Consider the following 17,218-nt stretch of genomic DNA (forward strand, 5'->3'; position numbering starts at 1 on the left):
GATAGCAGGAGGGGAAGAATGAAGGGGGGGAGATCGGAGGGGGAGATGAACCATGAGAGACAATGGACTCTGAAAAACAAACTGAGGGTTTTAGAGGGGAGTGGGGTGGGGGGATGGGTTAGCCTGGTGATGGGTATTAAAGAGGGCACGTTCTGCATGGAGCACTGGGTGTTATGCACAAACAACGAATCATGGAATGCTACATCAAAAACTAATGATGTAATGTATGGTGATTAACATAACATAATAAAAATATATATATAATCAAAAAAAAAAAGAAGAAGAAGAAGAAATGAGCTATCAGGGCGCCTGGGTGGCTCAGATGCTTAAGTGTCTGCCTTTGGCCCAGGTCATGATCTCCAGGTCCTGGGATCAAGTCCCACATCGAGCTCCCAGCTCAGTGTGGAGTCTGCTTCTCCCTCTCTTTCTGCCTCTCCCCCTGCTTGTGCTCTGTCTCTCTCTTTCAAATGAATAAATAAAATCTTAAAAAAAAAAAAGAAGAAGAAATGAGCTATCAAGCCATGGAAAGACATGGAGTAACGTTACATGCATATTGCCAAGTAAATAAGCCAGTGTGTAAATGCTACAGTGTATGATTTCAACCATATGACATTCTTTTTTTTTTTTTTAAAGATTTTATTTATTTATTTGACAGAGAGAGACACAGCAAGAGAGGGAACACAAGCAGGGGGAGTGGGAGAGGGAGAAGCAGGCTTCCCGCTGAGCAGGGAGCCCGATGTGGGGCTCGATCCCAGGACCCTGGGATCATGACCTGAGCCAAAGGCAGACGCTTAACGACTGAGCCACCCAGGCGCCCCCATATGACATTCTTGAAAAAGCTAAACGATAGAGAGTAAAAAGATTGGTGGTTGCCAAGGGTTCACAGACAGAAAGGAAAAGAGGGAGTGATTAAGAAATGGAACACCAGGGGCGCCTGGGTGGGTGGCTCAGTCGGTTGCGTGTCAGACTCTTGATTTTGGCTCAGATCGTGATCTCAGGGTCGTGAGATCGAGCCCCATGGGCAAGCCCCACTTTGAGCCCCCAGCCAGGCTCCATGCTCAGTGGGGAGTCTGCTTGAGATTCTTTCCTGCTGCCCCCCAAAATAAATAAATCTTTAGAAAAAGAGAGAGATGGAATACCAAATTTTGGGGGTAGTGAAATAATTCTGTATGACACCATAATGGTAGATACATGGTGTTATGCATTTGTCAAAACACTTAGAACTGTACAACACAAAGAGTGAACCCTAATAAACTATGGACCTTGGTTGATAATAATGTATCATTATCGGTTCACTGTTTATAACAGATGTGCCACACTAAAGGGAGATGTTAATAATTGCATAAACTGCAAGGAGGGGGTGCAGCAGAGAAAAAGGTTTTTGAGAACTCTGTACATTCTGCATACTTTTTCTATAAACCTAAAACTGCTCTAAAAATAAGATCTATTAATTAAAATTAAAAATAAGCATGAAGGGGAAAAGAATCACATTTTTTTAAGTTCAATCTGTCCAAAGTATATGATAATATATGAAACTATGCCATACCTCTTAGGGAAAAAAAAAGCATTCAAAAAATTATTTTGGTATTAAGATTAAAGATTAAGACCAACGTCCAGGTAAGCCACGTGTAAGGTTTAAGGGCAAGTGTTTTCGTTCCAGTGATTTCACAGAAATGAGAGAATGATGTGTATGATTTGAAATATTCAAATCCTTGAAGGTTTCTGCACTAGCATTTAAATAAGCACTAACAGGGCGCCTGGGTGGCTCAGTTGGTTAAGCGAGTGCCTTCGGCTCAGGTCATGATCCTGGAGTCCAGGAATCGAGTCCCGCATTGGGCTCCCTGCTCAGCAGGGAGTCTGCTTCTCCCTCTGGCCCTCCCCCCCTCATGCTCTCTCTCTCTCAAATAAATAAATAAAATATTTAAAAAATAATAATAAATAAATAAATAAATAAATAAATAAATAAATAAATAAATAAATAAATAAGCACTAACATGTTGGCATAGTTTCAGTGGCTTTCAAGTTCCCGTTGGATATCAGAAATGCAGGGATGATCTTTGCCTGAGCTCCTTCCATTATTACAATGGCCTTCGGGGCTTTCCTACAGCTTTGGTTCCCAGGCCGCTGTACAGCCTTCCCAGCTTAACCACAAGGAGGCCACGTTGAGGGGGTACAGAGGATAATGCTTACGGTAGGGTTTAATGATTTTCTGTCCATATCACAGGGCTCCTCCCCAGTCCTGCATGCACAAGCAGACACCCGTGGCCTGGTACATCACGTGCAACATGTACACATTGCTGTCCTCAAACACGGAGCTCCTCTTCTCCTGGCTTCAGATCTTTAGCAGCTCACTAAGGGATTTGTAGTGCTTGGCCCTCGGAACTCCTCGATGACACTGTGTACACATCTGACCATGTCATGGATAGTTTCTGCCTTCTGGGGAATCGCTGAGCTTCTGGATTTCCACCTTGGCCTTATCCTTGTCTTTGGTGGTACACTCCTGGAAGTGCAGGTAAAGAAGAATCTCTTAACTGGTCATTCCTGTCTTCTGTTGGGTACAGGAGGTCAATGTAGCTGGTAAAAAGCTCCTCCCCTGGGCTGATATCCTGTACACTCTTACTTCTGCTAGGGTCCCTTGTAAGACACAATGACATTGGGGCAACAACTATGATTCATTAGCGCAACCTCAGGAAATGTTGCTGATCCCAAACAAGAAAGCTCGTCATCTTCCGTTGTGAAGCCATTACAGCTACCCTGTTCAAAGAGGACCGATAAGCTGTCACTGTCAGGGATTGGAGGGGCTTGGAGCAAAAGTGAGGAAGAGCAGTAATGTCACTCGGAATCAAGTCCTCTTCTCATTGTCTGATTTACCCAGATTGATGCCAACTCCTTTGCAGCTAACAATGTCTCTGAAGGAGTTTTCTCTGGTGGATTTTCTGGTTGGCCAGAATCCTTGCAGTTAGACTTACAGTCTCTGAGAGATGCCAGTTTTCCCCAAAAACAACATTCCAGCTTGTGCCTGAGCCAATCTTCTGACGCTCCACATTGCAGTAAAATGCCTGCTTGCATGTTCTACATCTGGACAATCCTTTTTCCTGGTGAAGCAGTACTCTCAGAGGTTGCCCTTCTCCTTGACCATGAGCACATAGGCATATGTCTGACAGGAGAAAAGCAGTCCCTCACGTGGAAGCTCACCCTCCCTGTGGCTTGCCTGGGCAGCAGAAGGCTCCAGGCCGCCATCATCCGCAGCCTTCATTCGGTCAGTGGGGTGGGATGGCAGGGTGGGCGCTGAGGGGCACCTGGCACCTCCCTGCAGGCAGGGAGCCACAGCTCCCCACCAGAGCTGTTATTGGAGACGTGTCATCCAGAGCTGCCGGGGGGTGGGTGGTGCACGGAGGGCCAGCTGTAGTACTTTTTAATGGCCATTACATGTTGTTAATTAGATAAAAGAGAGGTTTGGTAACTATTTACATGAGTTATCATAAAATACTAATCAATGCTTATTTGTGCGACCACAATTTGAGATTGACCTCTAGATCTGTTTCTTAAAAATGGCAAAAAAAAAAAAAAATGCTGAATGTTTGATTATAAATCCAAATATTGCTTTGTAAAACTGGGCTTAAAAATATATTTTAGGGAATTACATTTGTTAGAAAACTTATTGTAGAAAACTGTTATACACATTAATTGCAATCTATGTTGACATAAGGGGTTAATTTTATCTTAGTAATAATTAGCTTATTATGATCTCACTGATAGCTCAAATTAAAGATTATGTAGATTTTCTTAAAATTAGAGAAATAGCGGGCGCCTGGGTGGTTCAGTTGGTTAAGCAACTGCCTTCAGCTCAGGTCATGATCCTGGAGTCCCGGAATCGAGTCCCGCATCGGGCTCCCTGCTCGGCAGGGAGTCTGCTTCTCCCTCTGACCCTCCCCACTCTCATGTGCTCTCTCTCATTCTCTCTCAAATAAATAAATAAAATCTTAAAAAAAAAAATTAGAGAAATAGCTAAATGTCATCCCTAGTTGTAAAAATTAACTTTACAGATAAAAAGAAAATGTTTACAGTTTAAAATACAATTCAAAACCCCAATTTACCTAAATTGTTGGATATACTGATCTAGATGGAACAAAGGAAAATGGCCTTACTTGGAAATGTATAGTTCAGATTTATAAAACTTCAGACTAGTGATAGAAACCATATCTGTGACAAGACTATTCAGGGATTATGTGGCACAGGAGAAGAGCAGGGTAGAAGAGCTACACAGAATGCTAAGATATACCTTCAATTTCAATAGGAAGAGGAAGAGGAGTCTATGAAGGAAAGTCAGAAAGAGAGCCAGGTTAGTGTTGTAAACATTTATGAACTTCCACTATAAATTCCTCCATGTTACTATATCCACTTTCCTTTTCTCATATATTAAAATTGCCAAACAATAACAAATGAGAATTAAGTGGGCCAGGCATACAGATTCTCTTATCTACAAAGGCTATATGGTACATAGTTTATAACTCCAAATAGAAAATAAGCACAATACACAGCTTTTTTGTATCATCTCTTACTACCTGCTTAACCTTAGGTAAGTTAGTAAGCCTCTCTATGCCTGTTTCCTCTTCAGTAAAAGAGATACTATGACATATAGTTCCTGCATGATATCACAATATTGTTGTGAAGAATAAATTGTATCCATGTAAATCATTTGGAAGGGTGGTTTGCACATGGTAAATGATACCATTATTGTTACTGTAGCATAGTTAGTAATTTTAAATAGCCAAGAGAGGAAAAGGTCAATCTGTTGTCCTAAGTGCCAGAAACAACCACAAATCCCTGTGAAATTCAATAAAAAAGGTTATTGAAAGAGAAGCCTATTATCTGTCTTGTTAAGTTTGTTGTCTAATTCTTTCTGGATTCCCCTTAATTTTTTTTAGATTCTATAATTGGGTATATTTTGATGGCAAAATGTGGTTCTTTGAAACTAGAGAAGTCAAAGAAAAGACATATTCCAAAACTCATTATACTTATTGCAAAAGCTAGATACCTAAGGGTTAAAGACGGTGTCTGTTATGTAGTAAGCACTGAGTAAATATTCACTGAATGTGTAAATGAAAGCTTCTGAAAGTATATTTATTCCTGTTTGGTAATTTGATCAGTGCTCTCCCTACAACCCTTCAATGTGAGTGAATCATGGAACCTCAGGATTGAAAAGGGCATCTCATCCCACAACCAGTATAGTGACCAAACCATTTCGCTAACAGCTTAGTGATCTGGCAGTCAATCAAAATTTTAGCTCTACTAATGATAGAAAACTCTATACTTCTGGGGAAATTCATTATATCCGGAGACAATTCTAACACCAAGTTAAGTCATTTATTGAGCTACAAACTACTTCCTTGTTGTTAGTTGATCCACAGGGAAATAAACAAAATAATTTGTTGTAACCATGGACTAAGAGCAATACATAGCTGTCTCTTGCTAAATTCCTAGAACTTAGAGCAATTCCTGGCATATGTAAGTTTTCTGTAAATAGTCACTATTATGTTGTTAATGTACACTTCATTAATTACTGGTTGATATTAAACTATTCATAGCCTTTTCTACATTGGCTCCCACAAACCACATTCTTCTCCATCCTACACATTTTGTGTTGAACAGATGTGGACAAAGGTCCACAGTCATCTTTAATAAATTTTATTTCATTAGATGATAGAATTTATCAGTCATTCATGCTTGGATTTTTTTCCATTAGTTCATTTTTTAAAATGCCATTAAATGCTATTAATAATCTGACAGAAAATAAATGTCATGAATGTCTACTTTTATTTTGAAGCTTTTGTGTATCATGCTTTTAAAAATGCTATGTAACTTTGTATATTGTTATGACCTAACAAGAAATATGTTGAATCCTTGAAAATTAATTTTGTTTTTAGAATTCCTGCAGGGCTTTCTGTCAACCCAAATCAGGTTTAACCTAATTATATCCTAATTAGGCTAAATTCATATATTCCAGCTTTTTATTTTTTATTTTTATTTTTTTATTTTTTATTTTTTTAAAGATTTTATTTATTTATTTGAGAGAGAGAATGAGAGAGAGAGAGAGAGAGCATGAGAGGGGGGAGGGTCAGAGGGAGAAGCAGACTCCCTGCCAAGCAGGGAGCCCGATGCGGGACTCGATCCTGGGACTCCAGGATCATGACCTGAGCCGAAGGCAGTTGCTTAACCAACTGAGCCACCCAGGCGCCCTATATTCCAGCTTTTTAAGCAAGAATGATGACAGTAGCTTGATTAGAAGGCAACTCTGTCAAGGTAGAGAGTATATGATTGATGTTAATGCAACTATCTGTAAAAATTTTAAAAGAACTTATTAAAGACCAGGCATCTTTGCAATTCAAGAAAACATCCCTTACATTGGGAGAGATTTTATGAAAACTCAGTTAAAATAAAACTCCTATATTGGATATTTTAATACTTTTAGAATATAATCATTATTGAACATTTTTCTTTAACTACTTTTATTTGTATTTGATTTCTGTTTTAAAGCCATCAAATCATCTCTAGGTAATATAAATATGTATTATACATAAATATCTTAACTGTGTGTCAACAAGAGTATTTGTACCATGTATTTATATAAATCAATGAATAAATATTATATATTACCTGCATTTCTAAATGATAACCTCAAAATAATTCTGGTTTTTAAAACCAATTTGAATGCTACTCATCAAAAATCATCAATCTTGCTGAGCATCTCTCTTCATCATCTCTCATTGATCAACGAAGCAGTATAGCAACCTAAAATACGAGTCATTTTTCTAACATACAAAATACCTAAGAATTTAATTCCAAGTTCATGATTACACAAATCTGCAAGAAGAAATTAGGGGATGATTATTTAATTTTTTGGTTATGAAGGAGGTAAATATTCATAGGTAGATAAATATTTGAGATGAATTAATAAATGAACAAATGAATACATGATAAAGAGTCCCCATATCATACAATAATAAAAGAAAGCAGTGTAGTGCATTGAAAAAGAAATGCCAGAGCCTGATTGTATACATTGCCTCAACACACTGTGAATACCTAAAGTTGCAAATCTTTACCTCTATTATCCCTCCCTTCAACCACAAACTCCTACTGTTTCAATTATCATACTCTCCCACTCTTCTCTTCATCTTTGATGCCTCCGGTCCTTTAATCCTTCCTATTAATAATATAAAAACTAGTATTCGTTCACAAAGTATTGTATGTTATTTTATTTATTCCTCTTAACAGTCTGTATTATTATCCCCATTTTAGAGATGAGACTCAGAGAAACTTAGAGATTCACCCAAGATCACACTGCTAGGATTTTTGATATCAGGATAAATGGAGACATTAGATACTTTATTCTCATCTTACATCAATCACATACATTATAAGAAAAAAACATAAAATTTAAAAAGAAGCAAGTATAGCCATCCTAAAAACAAGAAGATAAACTTTTGGAGAGCCATAAATCATGTAGAAGAAAATTGTATTCCACATAATAAAGTGGTGAAAGCTGGAAGCATAAGTCCAGATAAAACCAACAAGAGGCCTGATGTAAGGATCCAGGCACACAACTGCCACTTTCCAGGCTAGGCACAGGAGAAAACTATGCCTGTGTTCAAGAAGGAGCTTGGGGTAATTAATAGAACAATGCCCCTGGTAGCTGGTAAAGTCAGAAGGAATGGGGAGCATCCAAGCTCAGAAAACAAACTCCTAAGGTCCCCATCTGGCAGGTTATAATGTCCACTTCCTAGTCTCACTATCAATGGCTCGGACCAAACTTTAGCATGTTTCTATACCTCCCACAATATGTGCTGTATAAGCAGAGACCATAGTCTTTCAGGTAATCTCAACTCCATGAGGAAGGCACAATTAACAATGTCCAAGTATTGGCATAGTACCAACTCTATGAAAGACCACAAACTCAGTAAATGTTAGAGAACAGTCAGAGATTGACGAGAATTCAAACTGTAACTTTCAAATAAGTAAAATTAATACACTTAAATAATAAGATTTTTTTATACATGAAAGGATAGGCACTTATGAAAAAGAACCAATTAGGAATTCTGGAACTGAAAAATGGTAAAACTAGGACTTAAATACTGGTCTTCTGCTTCCAAGTTCCATGGTCTCTCCTCTGATATCATAGTTACCCCTACAAAGATACACAGATGCATATACATGCTAATTTGCTTTCTTATTTAGCTTCTTTACTACTCTGCCGCTATACATAGGCTTGACCTCATGGTCCATCAGAGGAGCCTGTTAGTCTCTTGTCTCCACATCTTCTACTCTGCTCACCTTGCAAATTCATAATCTTGTGGTTCTCAACCTTGGTTGCATATTGAGAGATATGTGGAAACTTGAAAACAAAACACAAAACACAAAAAACAAGAACCCATTATAACTACCGTAGACTAAATCAGATCCTAGAGTAGGACTCATGCACTGATATTCTTTGTTAAGGCTCCTTAGATGATTTTATAAGAATAATTGCCACTGTTTTTGTTTCAGAAAGGGCTAATTTTCCACTAAAGTGTGCCTTCCCCTTCCAGAGTATAAAGTTGTCACTAGGAAGCAGCTGCCTGGCTAGGGAGTCACTCTCAAGCATTGCCTGTATGAAGGTAGGGCCAGGTGATTAGTTCTTAACATTAGGATGTGAACTGAAAAATTGTATATCACTTCTGAGAAAAGGAAGTTTCTAAGAAGCAGGGTATATTCTTCATTCTCTCTCTTTTTCCATCTGCTAACTAGATGCAGAAGATTTTTAAGAGTCTAGTAAACGCAAAATCACAGGACAGAAGGAGCCTAGGTCCATGAATCTACTTAAAGAAGAGTCATGCTCCAACTAAGTCCTTTATCATCACAAAACTGCTGAGAGAAAAACATTATTGTAAATCTCTAAAATTCTGAGGTGTTTCATTAGCTAGAGTCACCCAGATCAATAGAGAAATGGGTACCTTGAAGTGGGGTGTCGCTGTGACAAAAATCTCAAGTGTGTGGCATTAAATCAGTGATCAGGAAGCGGGCATCAGGGAAATAAATACCAAAGGCTGTGTAATTTGGGATAGTGGTAGAAATATTTTATAAATATTACCTTCAGTAACTTGGAAAGCAAACCAAGTACCTGTGATCCTGTAGCTCTACAGCAGTGGTTCCCAAGTGGGGATGACTTGGCCCCCTGGAGGACATTTGGCAATGACTGAAGACAAATAAAATCGAAATGAAAAATTCAGTTGCTTTTCAAGACCAACTCAATTGTTATGACTCTACTCCTATCAGATTATACTGCTTTATGTCACTCATATCAGATTTTATGAGTGTTTTCTTTGCATTCCATCAACACTGTAACACTTAATTCTCTCCCTTTTCTACATGTCTCTAATATAAATCTCTTGAAGCGGATAGTCTTATCCATGTATCCCATACATTGCCTAACACATGTCTTACACAGAGAAAGTATACAATTAGTGTTTGCTGAGTACACATTTGTTGAATGTCTACTACTCTGCATTGAGCCTTCATCTCCTAATCCAGTATTAAGAGACACAGATTGCAAAAATCACTTCACAATATATTACAAGTCTTCAAGACCGGGCTCCAAGGTCTTACGGACACTAGTTTTCGCATTATTGGGTGTCCCCAGCGACCAGAACTCTCTGGGCATTCTTTCATACCCCGCTTCTAATTGCATAAGCCTAGTTACTATGGGAAGTTGCCACTGCCCAAACTGAGGAAAACAGAGTACATTTCTAAGGCATATGGTTGGTGTAAAGAATATAAATGGTGGTCATTTTAGGAGGTTAGGGGTTGGAACATGACAAACTAAATTTTAATACTTGAGTAGCAACAAGGATACCAAAACCAGAAAGCATTATGGCTGCCTGTGGGAAGGAATGGTCAGAGGCAAAGGCATGTATGTACATCAGAAAAGGCTAACTAAGAAAGAGGACAGAGATAAGAAAATAGATAATTATCTGTTTTGCTATTTTAGACCAAGGAAGATAAGCTTAATTTGACATTCAGTTAAAAAATTATTTCAACTCCTTAGCCCATCTAGGTACCTCTGACATCAGAATGCTTAATGTAGAGTCTACTACAGACGGGAAGAAAAGCAACAATTTTAATTTCCCTTCCAAACTTAAATCCTGCTTCTCAATTGAAGATACAAATTTGGACTTCTGAAGACAGCGACTGGAGGTAGATTTGGGGTCCTAAGCATGCAGGTAATGGAAATGGATGAGGTCACTCAGGATCAGTAAAAAACAAGAACGAAAGGGCGCCTGGGTGGCTCAGTTGGCTAAGCGACTGCCTTCGGCTCAGGTCATGATCCTGGAGTCCCGGGATCGAGTCCCACATCGGGCTCCCTGCTCAGCGGGGCGTCTGCTTCTCCCTCTGACCCTCTTCCCTCTCGTGCTCTCTGTCTCTCATTCTCTCTCTCTCAAATAAATAAATAAAATCTTAAAAAAAAAACAAACAAGAACGAAGAAAAGCTTAAAATGTAAACGGTATACAAAGTACAAGCCAGCGAAGGAATGGATAAGCAAAATAAATCATGATGGTTTCTTCACATAGTCCTTATCACATCATGTTGGCTGTATTACTTGAGTTTACAATTGAACAGATGTTTTTTTATTTTTTCAAATGTCATTTTTCCACCTTAATTTCAAGATCCTTAAGGACAAGAACCACTCTTCTTTTTATTTTCCTAAACACACCACCCCCAGTAGTCTTATGCATATACTAAGGCCCAACCAATTTTTGATTCACTAAATTTACACCTGGCAAAGAATTCCACTTCCCTCACCATCCACCCCCAAAAAGTCCAAATCTCTCATAAAAAGTAAGCTCCTAATTTCCTGCCCATAAACCTACTCTCATACAATTCTTGGCTACTAGGAGTATGGGTTTAAAGAAACATCGTAATGTACAGATGGGTTTTCTGAGAGCTGTTGCTTTATTGAGGCTCATCAATGGGAAAACCTGGCAAGACTGGTGAGAAAACTAGGTCTATGGCTAATTTCTATTTTTTTTTTAAGATTTTATTTATTTGAGAGCGAGAATGAGAGCAACAAAGAGCATGAGCAGGGGAAGGGGCAGAGGGAGAAGCAGGCTCTCCACTGAGCAGGGAGCCCGATGAAGGGCTCCTTCCCAGGACCCTGCGATCACGACCCCAGGAGAAGGCAGACGCTCAACTGACTGAGCCACCCAGGTACCTCTGTGGCTAATTTCTTAATGGAGAAATTGAAAGCCAAACAGCCTCTGGTGGGACGTGAAGGGACTAGGAATCAGGAACTAAGGATTTATGACTTTGGGGCAGATATAGTACCCAAATAGTTTCCGTCATCATCCACTAACCATTCCCAACTAGTGATCAAATGCATTTAACTTGGCACTGACTTTTAAACATTCTGTAAGAAAGAATAAAAGCAAAGATTCCAGGGACCATCTATGAATGAGCAACACATATTAGTAAGCCTGGGACTATGATGGTGAGACACACATTATTACAAAATTAACCTCACTGCAGCCCACGTTTCTTTTTTCTTTTCTAACCAACTCTTCTTGTATTTCAACCTATCCTTCCTTCTCTTCCCCTTATCATCTCATTTGTTTTTTTTTCCCCCCTTTGATCTATATGAATCTGAGTATATACATACTCATGTGGTTTTCAGAGTAGCAGTTTTCAGTATCTTTGGTCTAACAAGACTTTCATGTTGGTACAATACTGTGCCAATTCCTCGCATCTCTTTGAGATTGTCTCATAAACTAAAGAGAAATGTTCTCATGACCTGTTTATTTTCTCAGTGGTGGGTTTTAAATTGTTTAAGTGAGAAAGGATCCTCACTGAGCATGGCTAACCAGAAATCAAAAGACAATGATTCGAGTTTCAAATGCTATTAGGTTGGGGATAAACGGAAATGAACTATAGGGTAATGAAAGAGGAAGACTAACTTCATAAAAGAGTAAAGGAAAGGGCAGTTGCTGCCACAAGTGTACAGAGAAGTAAAGTCAGACATCCGTGAAGGGTGGGGGGAGTGGGGCTGGTGGCAGGAAATACATTTTGAAGACTGGAAAATGTTAAGAGGTTAGCCTAGGTTGGATAATACAAGCAAGGCTTTTGGCATCAAATATCTGGGCTTAAATTCTTACCTGTACCCAAGTGATCTTCAGCAATTAAGAGTATGAGCTGAGCATCAGTATTTCCACCATGATTTGAGGATTATATAAGTATATTGCTTAGAACACAACATGGTATTCAATAATTGGCAGCTTTTATACTTACGCTTAAGGATAAAACGGTCCAAAACAGAACTACAGCCTACCAGTGTTGGCAGCTTTTAGAAAAGAGAAAATAGCTATAAATCTAAAAAACAAGAGCAGTCTCTCACAGGCTAGAGAAAGAGTCACAAGATTCACACTCAAGGCCACAAAACAGTGAACCTTTTACTTGATATTAATATTTAAAACCACACAGCTTAACAGTAATGTTAATTTTACCACTAGGTGGCAACGATACAGCTGAATTTCACTGACAAGATCAATTTTTAAAATTGAGCAAATCCAGACAGAAATTCCAAGAAGCTTTTATACATTTTCATATTAGAAAAATGAAAAATTCTTTTATATACAATTGAATTTATAGCAGGATGGATAATTATCTGAATCAATACGTATGTTAGTTTCTGATGCTTTTTCCTCTGTGCACTGAGGCAATTCATGCAATAATTTTTAAACAGTTGTCATCACAGAAGTCTTTTAAAAAAAATCTGGACATACATCATTAAGATAACAGAAATTAGGGAAGCTAAAAGTCTCCTTGAAGTCTTAGAATTCTAAGAAAGGCACTATAAATATAAAATGCAAAATATTTCAATGAAACAGTTAAAACTTTAAAAAAATGACTGATGGAGAACATTTTTTAAAGGGCCAAAACATGAAATAATATGGAGACCCACTGCTTTTCTGCTTTTAAATTACAGATTAAATCAATATTCAATCTTTTCAATGTCTTGAATAAACATTAAATTTACTAAGCAAATTTATCAAAAATCTGACTTAAATGGATTCTAAAAGAAAGAATACCTTTTTACAAGTGTCAAAAGAGTAAATTAAAGTCCTTAGAATCTGGCACTTTCCATAATTATTTCTGCTTTCTTCATAAAACAGGTCACAACCTATGGCTTGTTAAAAATAATAATAACTTTATTCTTCTCATTTCTTTTTTTCATATCAAAGGGGAAGGTATGATAAACTTTTTCAAACTATAGACATTTCCAAGTACACAGTAAAAAAAACATAACTTTAAATTCCCAAGGTTCTTCCCCACATATAAGGTGGGAGTTCGTATTACCACATATAACATTACAAAACCTGTACTATAATTACGAATAAATAATTACCCAATTCATAATATAAGACCCAATTAAAACAAGCCTATTTATTCCCCTTGTATAAATAACCTAAAGTTCCCCAAATTTTCAACTCCCAGTTTTCTACAAATGAATAGAACAGAATAGCTCATTTATATATCAGCTTTCAAATAGTTCTCTTACTAATTTAGTAATCACTTCCTATATATTTACTTCCAGAAAAATCTCCCCCTCTTGCCACATAAACAAATGTAAGATAACAAAAGTATGATTTCTAAGTTATTTTTATAATTCATTGATCAGTTTCCTCATTATTGGACTTCTTTTAATTATTACAGATCACCCTGAAATCTAAAATATTTCTCATCCTGTCAGTATATACAGATACACAAAACGTTAACATTTAAGATGTTAACACAAGAAAAGATTACTGTGGCAGCCCTCATAAACCAAACAACAGATTTCAGGAAAATGCTCAATCTGTTCACTGTTATCTGTAATTTTTTTTTAGAAAGTTTAGGGAATGCCACTGTAATAGAAGGGGTAATTGCAGATCTACAAAAGTGAATACCTGTGTATATGTAATTTATATCTATACAGAATCAGCTTTCAATTATCTGCACAAATAAAGACACAGAGATGATGCAAAACATAATCCTCGAACCACTTCAGATACATTTTTGTATCTGCACTTCATAGGGCTGTGACTGAGAATTAAGAACGCAAAGAAAATTAAATCACACTGCAGAGATTAAGAGTTACAAACACAATTACCAAAACAATGGTTAACAATGACATGCCGTTATTGACTTGAGGTTGTCATCTTCTGTTTATTTCTGATGGTGGCTCGAAGTTTACGTATCACGAGTTTATCAGGCAGAATCATATCACCTTGTTGTTCTAGATAATCCAATAAATTTTCAGTCCATTGGAGAGCAGCTGCATGATTAATATGTTTCTCTGGAATCAGTTCTATTTCCTCCTCCTCATTTTCACTAGATTCGTCAGTCTGGCCTTGTGCTCTTCTGATGATTTCACTGTCAGTTAACACTTCATAGCCTGGTTCAGTACTGTCCACTTCAAGCCATTTTTCAATGTTCTCAGTAGTCACATTTTCCAGTCCTTTGGTATGTTGTAAAATGGTGGCCACAGTAGCCACAGAAACATCTTCTTCATCAAAGTCCAAGCCTTCTTTCTCCTCTATGGTAGGAAGAATCTTCTTCCATGCTCTGCTAATGGTAACCGGCTTTACTAAATTCCATGCCATTGCTATTTCATAAAGTGCATCTAGCAGAGTTAGCTTCTTCCAGAATGATTTCAGGTCATTACCTTCTTCCAAGTTGTTCTGAAGAAGACCCGCACGATAATTTCTCTTCATTGTCGCTATGACTCCCTGATCCGAGGGCTGGATCAATGAAGCCACATTAGGTGGTAAATATTTAGCAAATATTTGGCCATCATCTGACCTGAGGACATTTTCATTTGGATGTGTTGGTGAATTATCCAACAAGAGCACAGCCTTTTCCTGCAGGCCTTTAGATCTTAAGTATTCTCGAACCTGTGGCACAAAGATCTTATCAAACCACTGTCGGAAAATGGAAAGATCCATCCATGCACCTTTTTGGCTGAAATAAGAAACTGGCAGGTTTGAGGTGTCAGTTGACTTGAAGGAGCGAGGTTTCTTTGCTTTCCCCACAACACAAAGTTTCAGTTTGTGTAAACCTGTTGCATTGGCACAACACATGATAGTGACTCTTTCTTCAACTGACTTGTGCCCCGAGACAGTGCATTTACCTTTGATCACAGAAGTCCTGGATGGTAGGCATTTCCAAAAGAGTCCAGTTTCATCTGCATTGTAGATCTGCTCAGGCTGTAAATTCTCTCGTTCAATAAAGTCTCGAAAGTTGTTACAAAAATCTTCCACAGCAGTCTCATCTCCATTTAATCTTTCATTTCTAATGTTAATCTCTCTAATGCTGTGCCGCTGCTTAAAACGAGTTAACCAACCAGCGGAGGGGTTGAAATCACCATCCATTCCCAAAGCATAAAAGAAGAACTCTGCCCTTTTTGCACAAATCGGTCCAGATATGGGATTCCCTTTTGCCCTTTGCTGGTTGAACCATTCTAGCATTGCTTTGTCCAGTTCCTCATACATGGATGGTTTCATAGATTTCCTCTTGGCCAGAAGACTTGTGGAATCAGAACTGCTTGCGTAAGTTATAATCTTTTCCTTATTTTTTCTTATATCCCGAACTGTTGTCTCACCAATTCCATAAATCACTGCCAGTTGTTTGGAAGAACCTCCGTCTTCAAGTTTTTTTATTATATCGAGCTTATCTTTAATAGTTAACACCACCCGCTTCCGTTTCCCGGACATGCTGAGGCTCTGGGACTCACAGCCTCACCCCACACTCCCTCTGAAGCAATCTACAAAATCCTTCCTTCTTTCACACAGACTCACTTTAACAGTCCTCCACGCTCAGTCTTTCAACCTTACCAGGAACCTGGTGGCCCTGGCCCCGTCCCCGGATGTGCTTGGCCGGCAAAGAGACGGCAGGGGAAGATGAGAGCTCTGGGAGGAAGTTTGAGGGAACAGGCCTTTAACTTAGATGGGCAGTAGAGGAGGCCCCAAGCCACCGCGGATAATCCGGATTACAAACATTTGTTTTATTCCCCCAGTGGCCGCGTTAAAGACTATAACCCCATCGTGATCACAAACCTCCTTCACGCCCTGATCCGGAGTAAACGCCGGTCACTAGCCCCTGCCACACCCCAAAGTTACTGCAGAGTGCGGAAGAACCAGGGAGTCGGGGACTAGCCCCCTTCCCCAAGTGAACGGTTAGGTTTGATTTCTTCCCCAGAAGCCAACCCCTTCCACCGCAAGCCACACTTCCCCGCGCGGGGCTTAGCCTGGACAGTCCTCCCGGCCCCTCACAGCCCGCCGGGCCCCTCTCCCCACCTCAATTGGAACCAGGACCCGCACCGCTCCCTGACTAACGCGCGGCGACCGCTCCTCCCCCAGCACACGCTCCCGGAAGATGCCCCCTCCCGCTGCCGGCCCCGCCCCTTGCTCCTCCCAGAGGCGGGACTTCCCCTGGTCCCCGGAAGGAGGAGGAGCGTCGCCAGTCTGGAGTGGGTACCTGGGGCGGAGGCAAAGGCCGAGGAGCTTTGAAAGGTGAGGGCGTGGGGCGGCGCGGGGCCAGCTCGGGGCGGGGACTCGCTCTCGCTCAGGCTGCTAATGGTTTATTAACCGAGCAGGGGGAGCGCGCCTCCCGGCAGGCGGGAAAAAAAAATTCCCGCGGGCACTCTCGGGATGGGCGGGACGACACCCCTCAACGTAGTTCTCCACTCGCGCGCCGCCTGGGCCGAGCTGCAGTGGGCGGGGTGCCAGTTTCCTCCGCCGCGGGGAAGTGGGCAGGACTATTGGGCGAAGCTCGAGTGGTGATTTCGCGGGTTTCTGGCCTTTCCAGACTCTTGTTGGTTTTCTGGGTGCGGAGCGCTTCTGGGGCCTGGGGGTTTGTGTCGTCCCTCGCACGTCATCGTGAAGCTCTAAGGGTCCGGTTTCCTAGCTACGGTGCCCCTCTCTCCCGGAGGCAGAGCAGCGGACTGGCGGGCGTGCTGCGCTGGGTGCCTGCGTTCCGCCCAAGAGCCAGGTTTGTAATCAGGAAAATGACTCTGGTGTTAATTCCCCAGACGATCTTTCCTCTGACACTCAACCCTGCAGGATTTAGAGAACCACCTTCAGTGTTAAAAGATTTTAATGAATACTGTAGTTGTCCCGGATGCTAAACTGGCAGGATGCACTCTATGCGAAA

General features: G+C 39.9%; 2 protein-coding genes and 1 pseudogene across 6 annotated transcripts in view; 1 reads left to right on the top strand and 2 right to left on the bottom strand.

The window, feature by feature from the left end:
* Positions 1–2,008: 2,008 nt before the first annotated feature.
* On the bottom strand, positions 2,009–3,409 carry LOC118013421 (annotated as a pseudogene).
* Positions 3,410–13,903: 10,494 nt separating this feature from the next.
* On the bottom strand, positions 13,904–16,411 carry JRKL (JRK like). Its single transcript, XM_035009329.1, has one exon. It carries the CDS (start codon positions 15,778–15,780, stop codon positions 14,206–14,208), a length of 1,575 nt encoding a protein of 524 aa, XP_034865220.1. The 5' UTR covers positions 15,781–16,411; the 3' UTR covers positions 13,904–14,205.
* A 92-nt stretch (positions 16,412–16,503) lies between these two features.
* Positions 16,504–17,218, top strand: part of CCDC82 (coiled-coil domain containing 82) — a 33,891-nt gene continuing 33,176 nt past the window's right edge. For 3 of the 5 annotated variants that reach the window (XM_035009330.1, XM_035009335.1, XM_035009334.1), the window contains exons 1-2: positions 16,504–16,578; positions 16,874–17,056. The gene's annotated coding sequence lies outside the window, so the exon portion shown is untranslated. Of the gene's footprint in view, positions 16,579–16,703; positions 17,057–17,218 lie in introns of those variants that run through there. The other 2 variants (XM_035009332.1, XM_035009331.1) reach the window with 2 other exon arrangements.

This window comes from Mirounga leonina, unplaced genomic scaffold (genome assembly GCF_011800145.1).
Source record: "Mirounga leonina isolate KUSES-001 unplaced genomic scaffold, KU_Mleo_1.0 Mir_153, whole genome shotgun sequence".
In the NCBI taxonomy this organism is placed as follows: Eukaryota; Metazoa; Chordata; class Mammalia; order Carnivora; family Phocidae; genus Mirounga; species Mirounga leonina.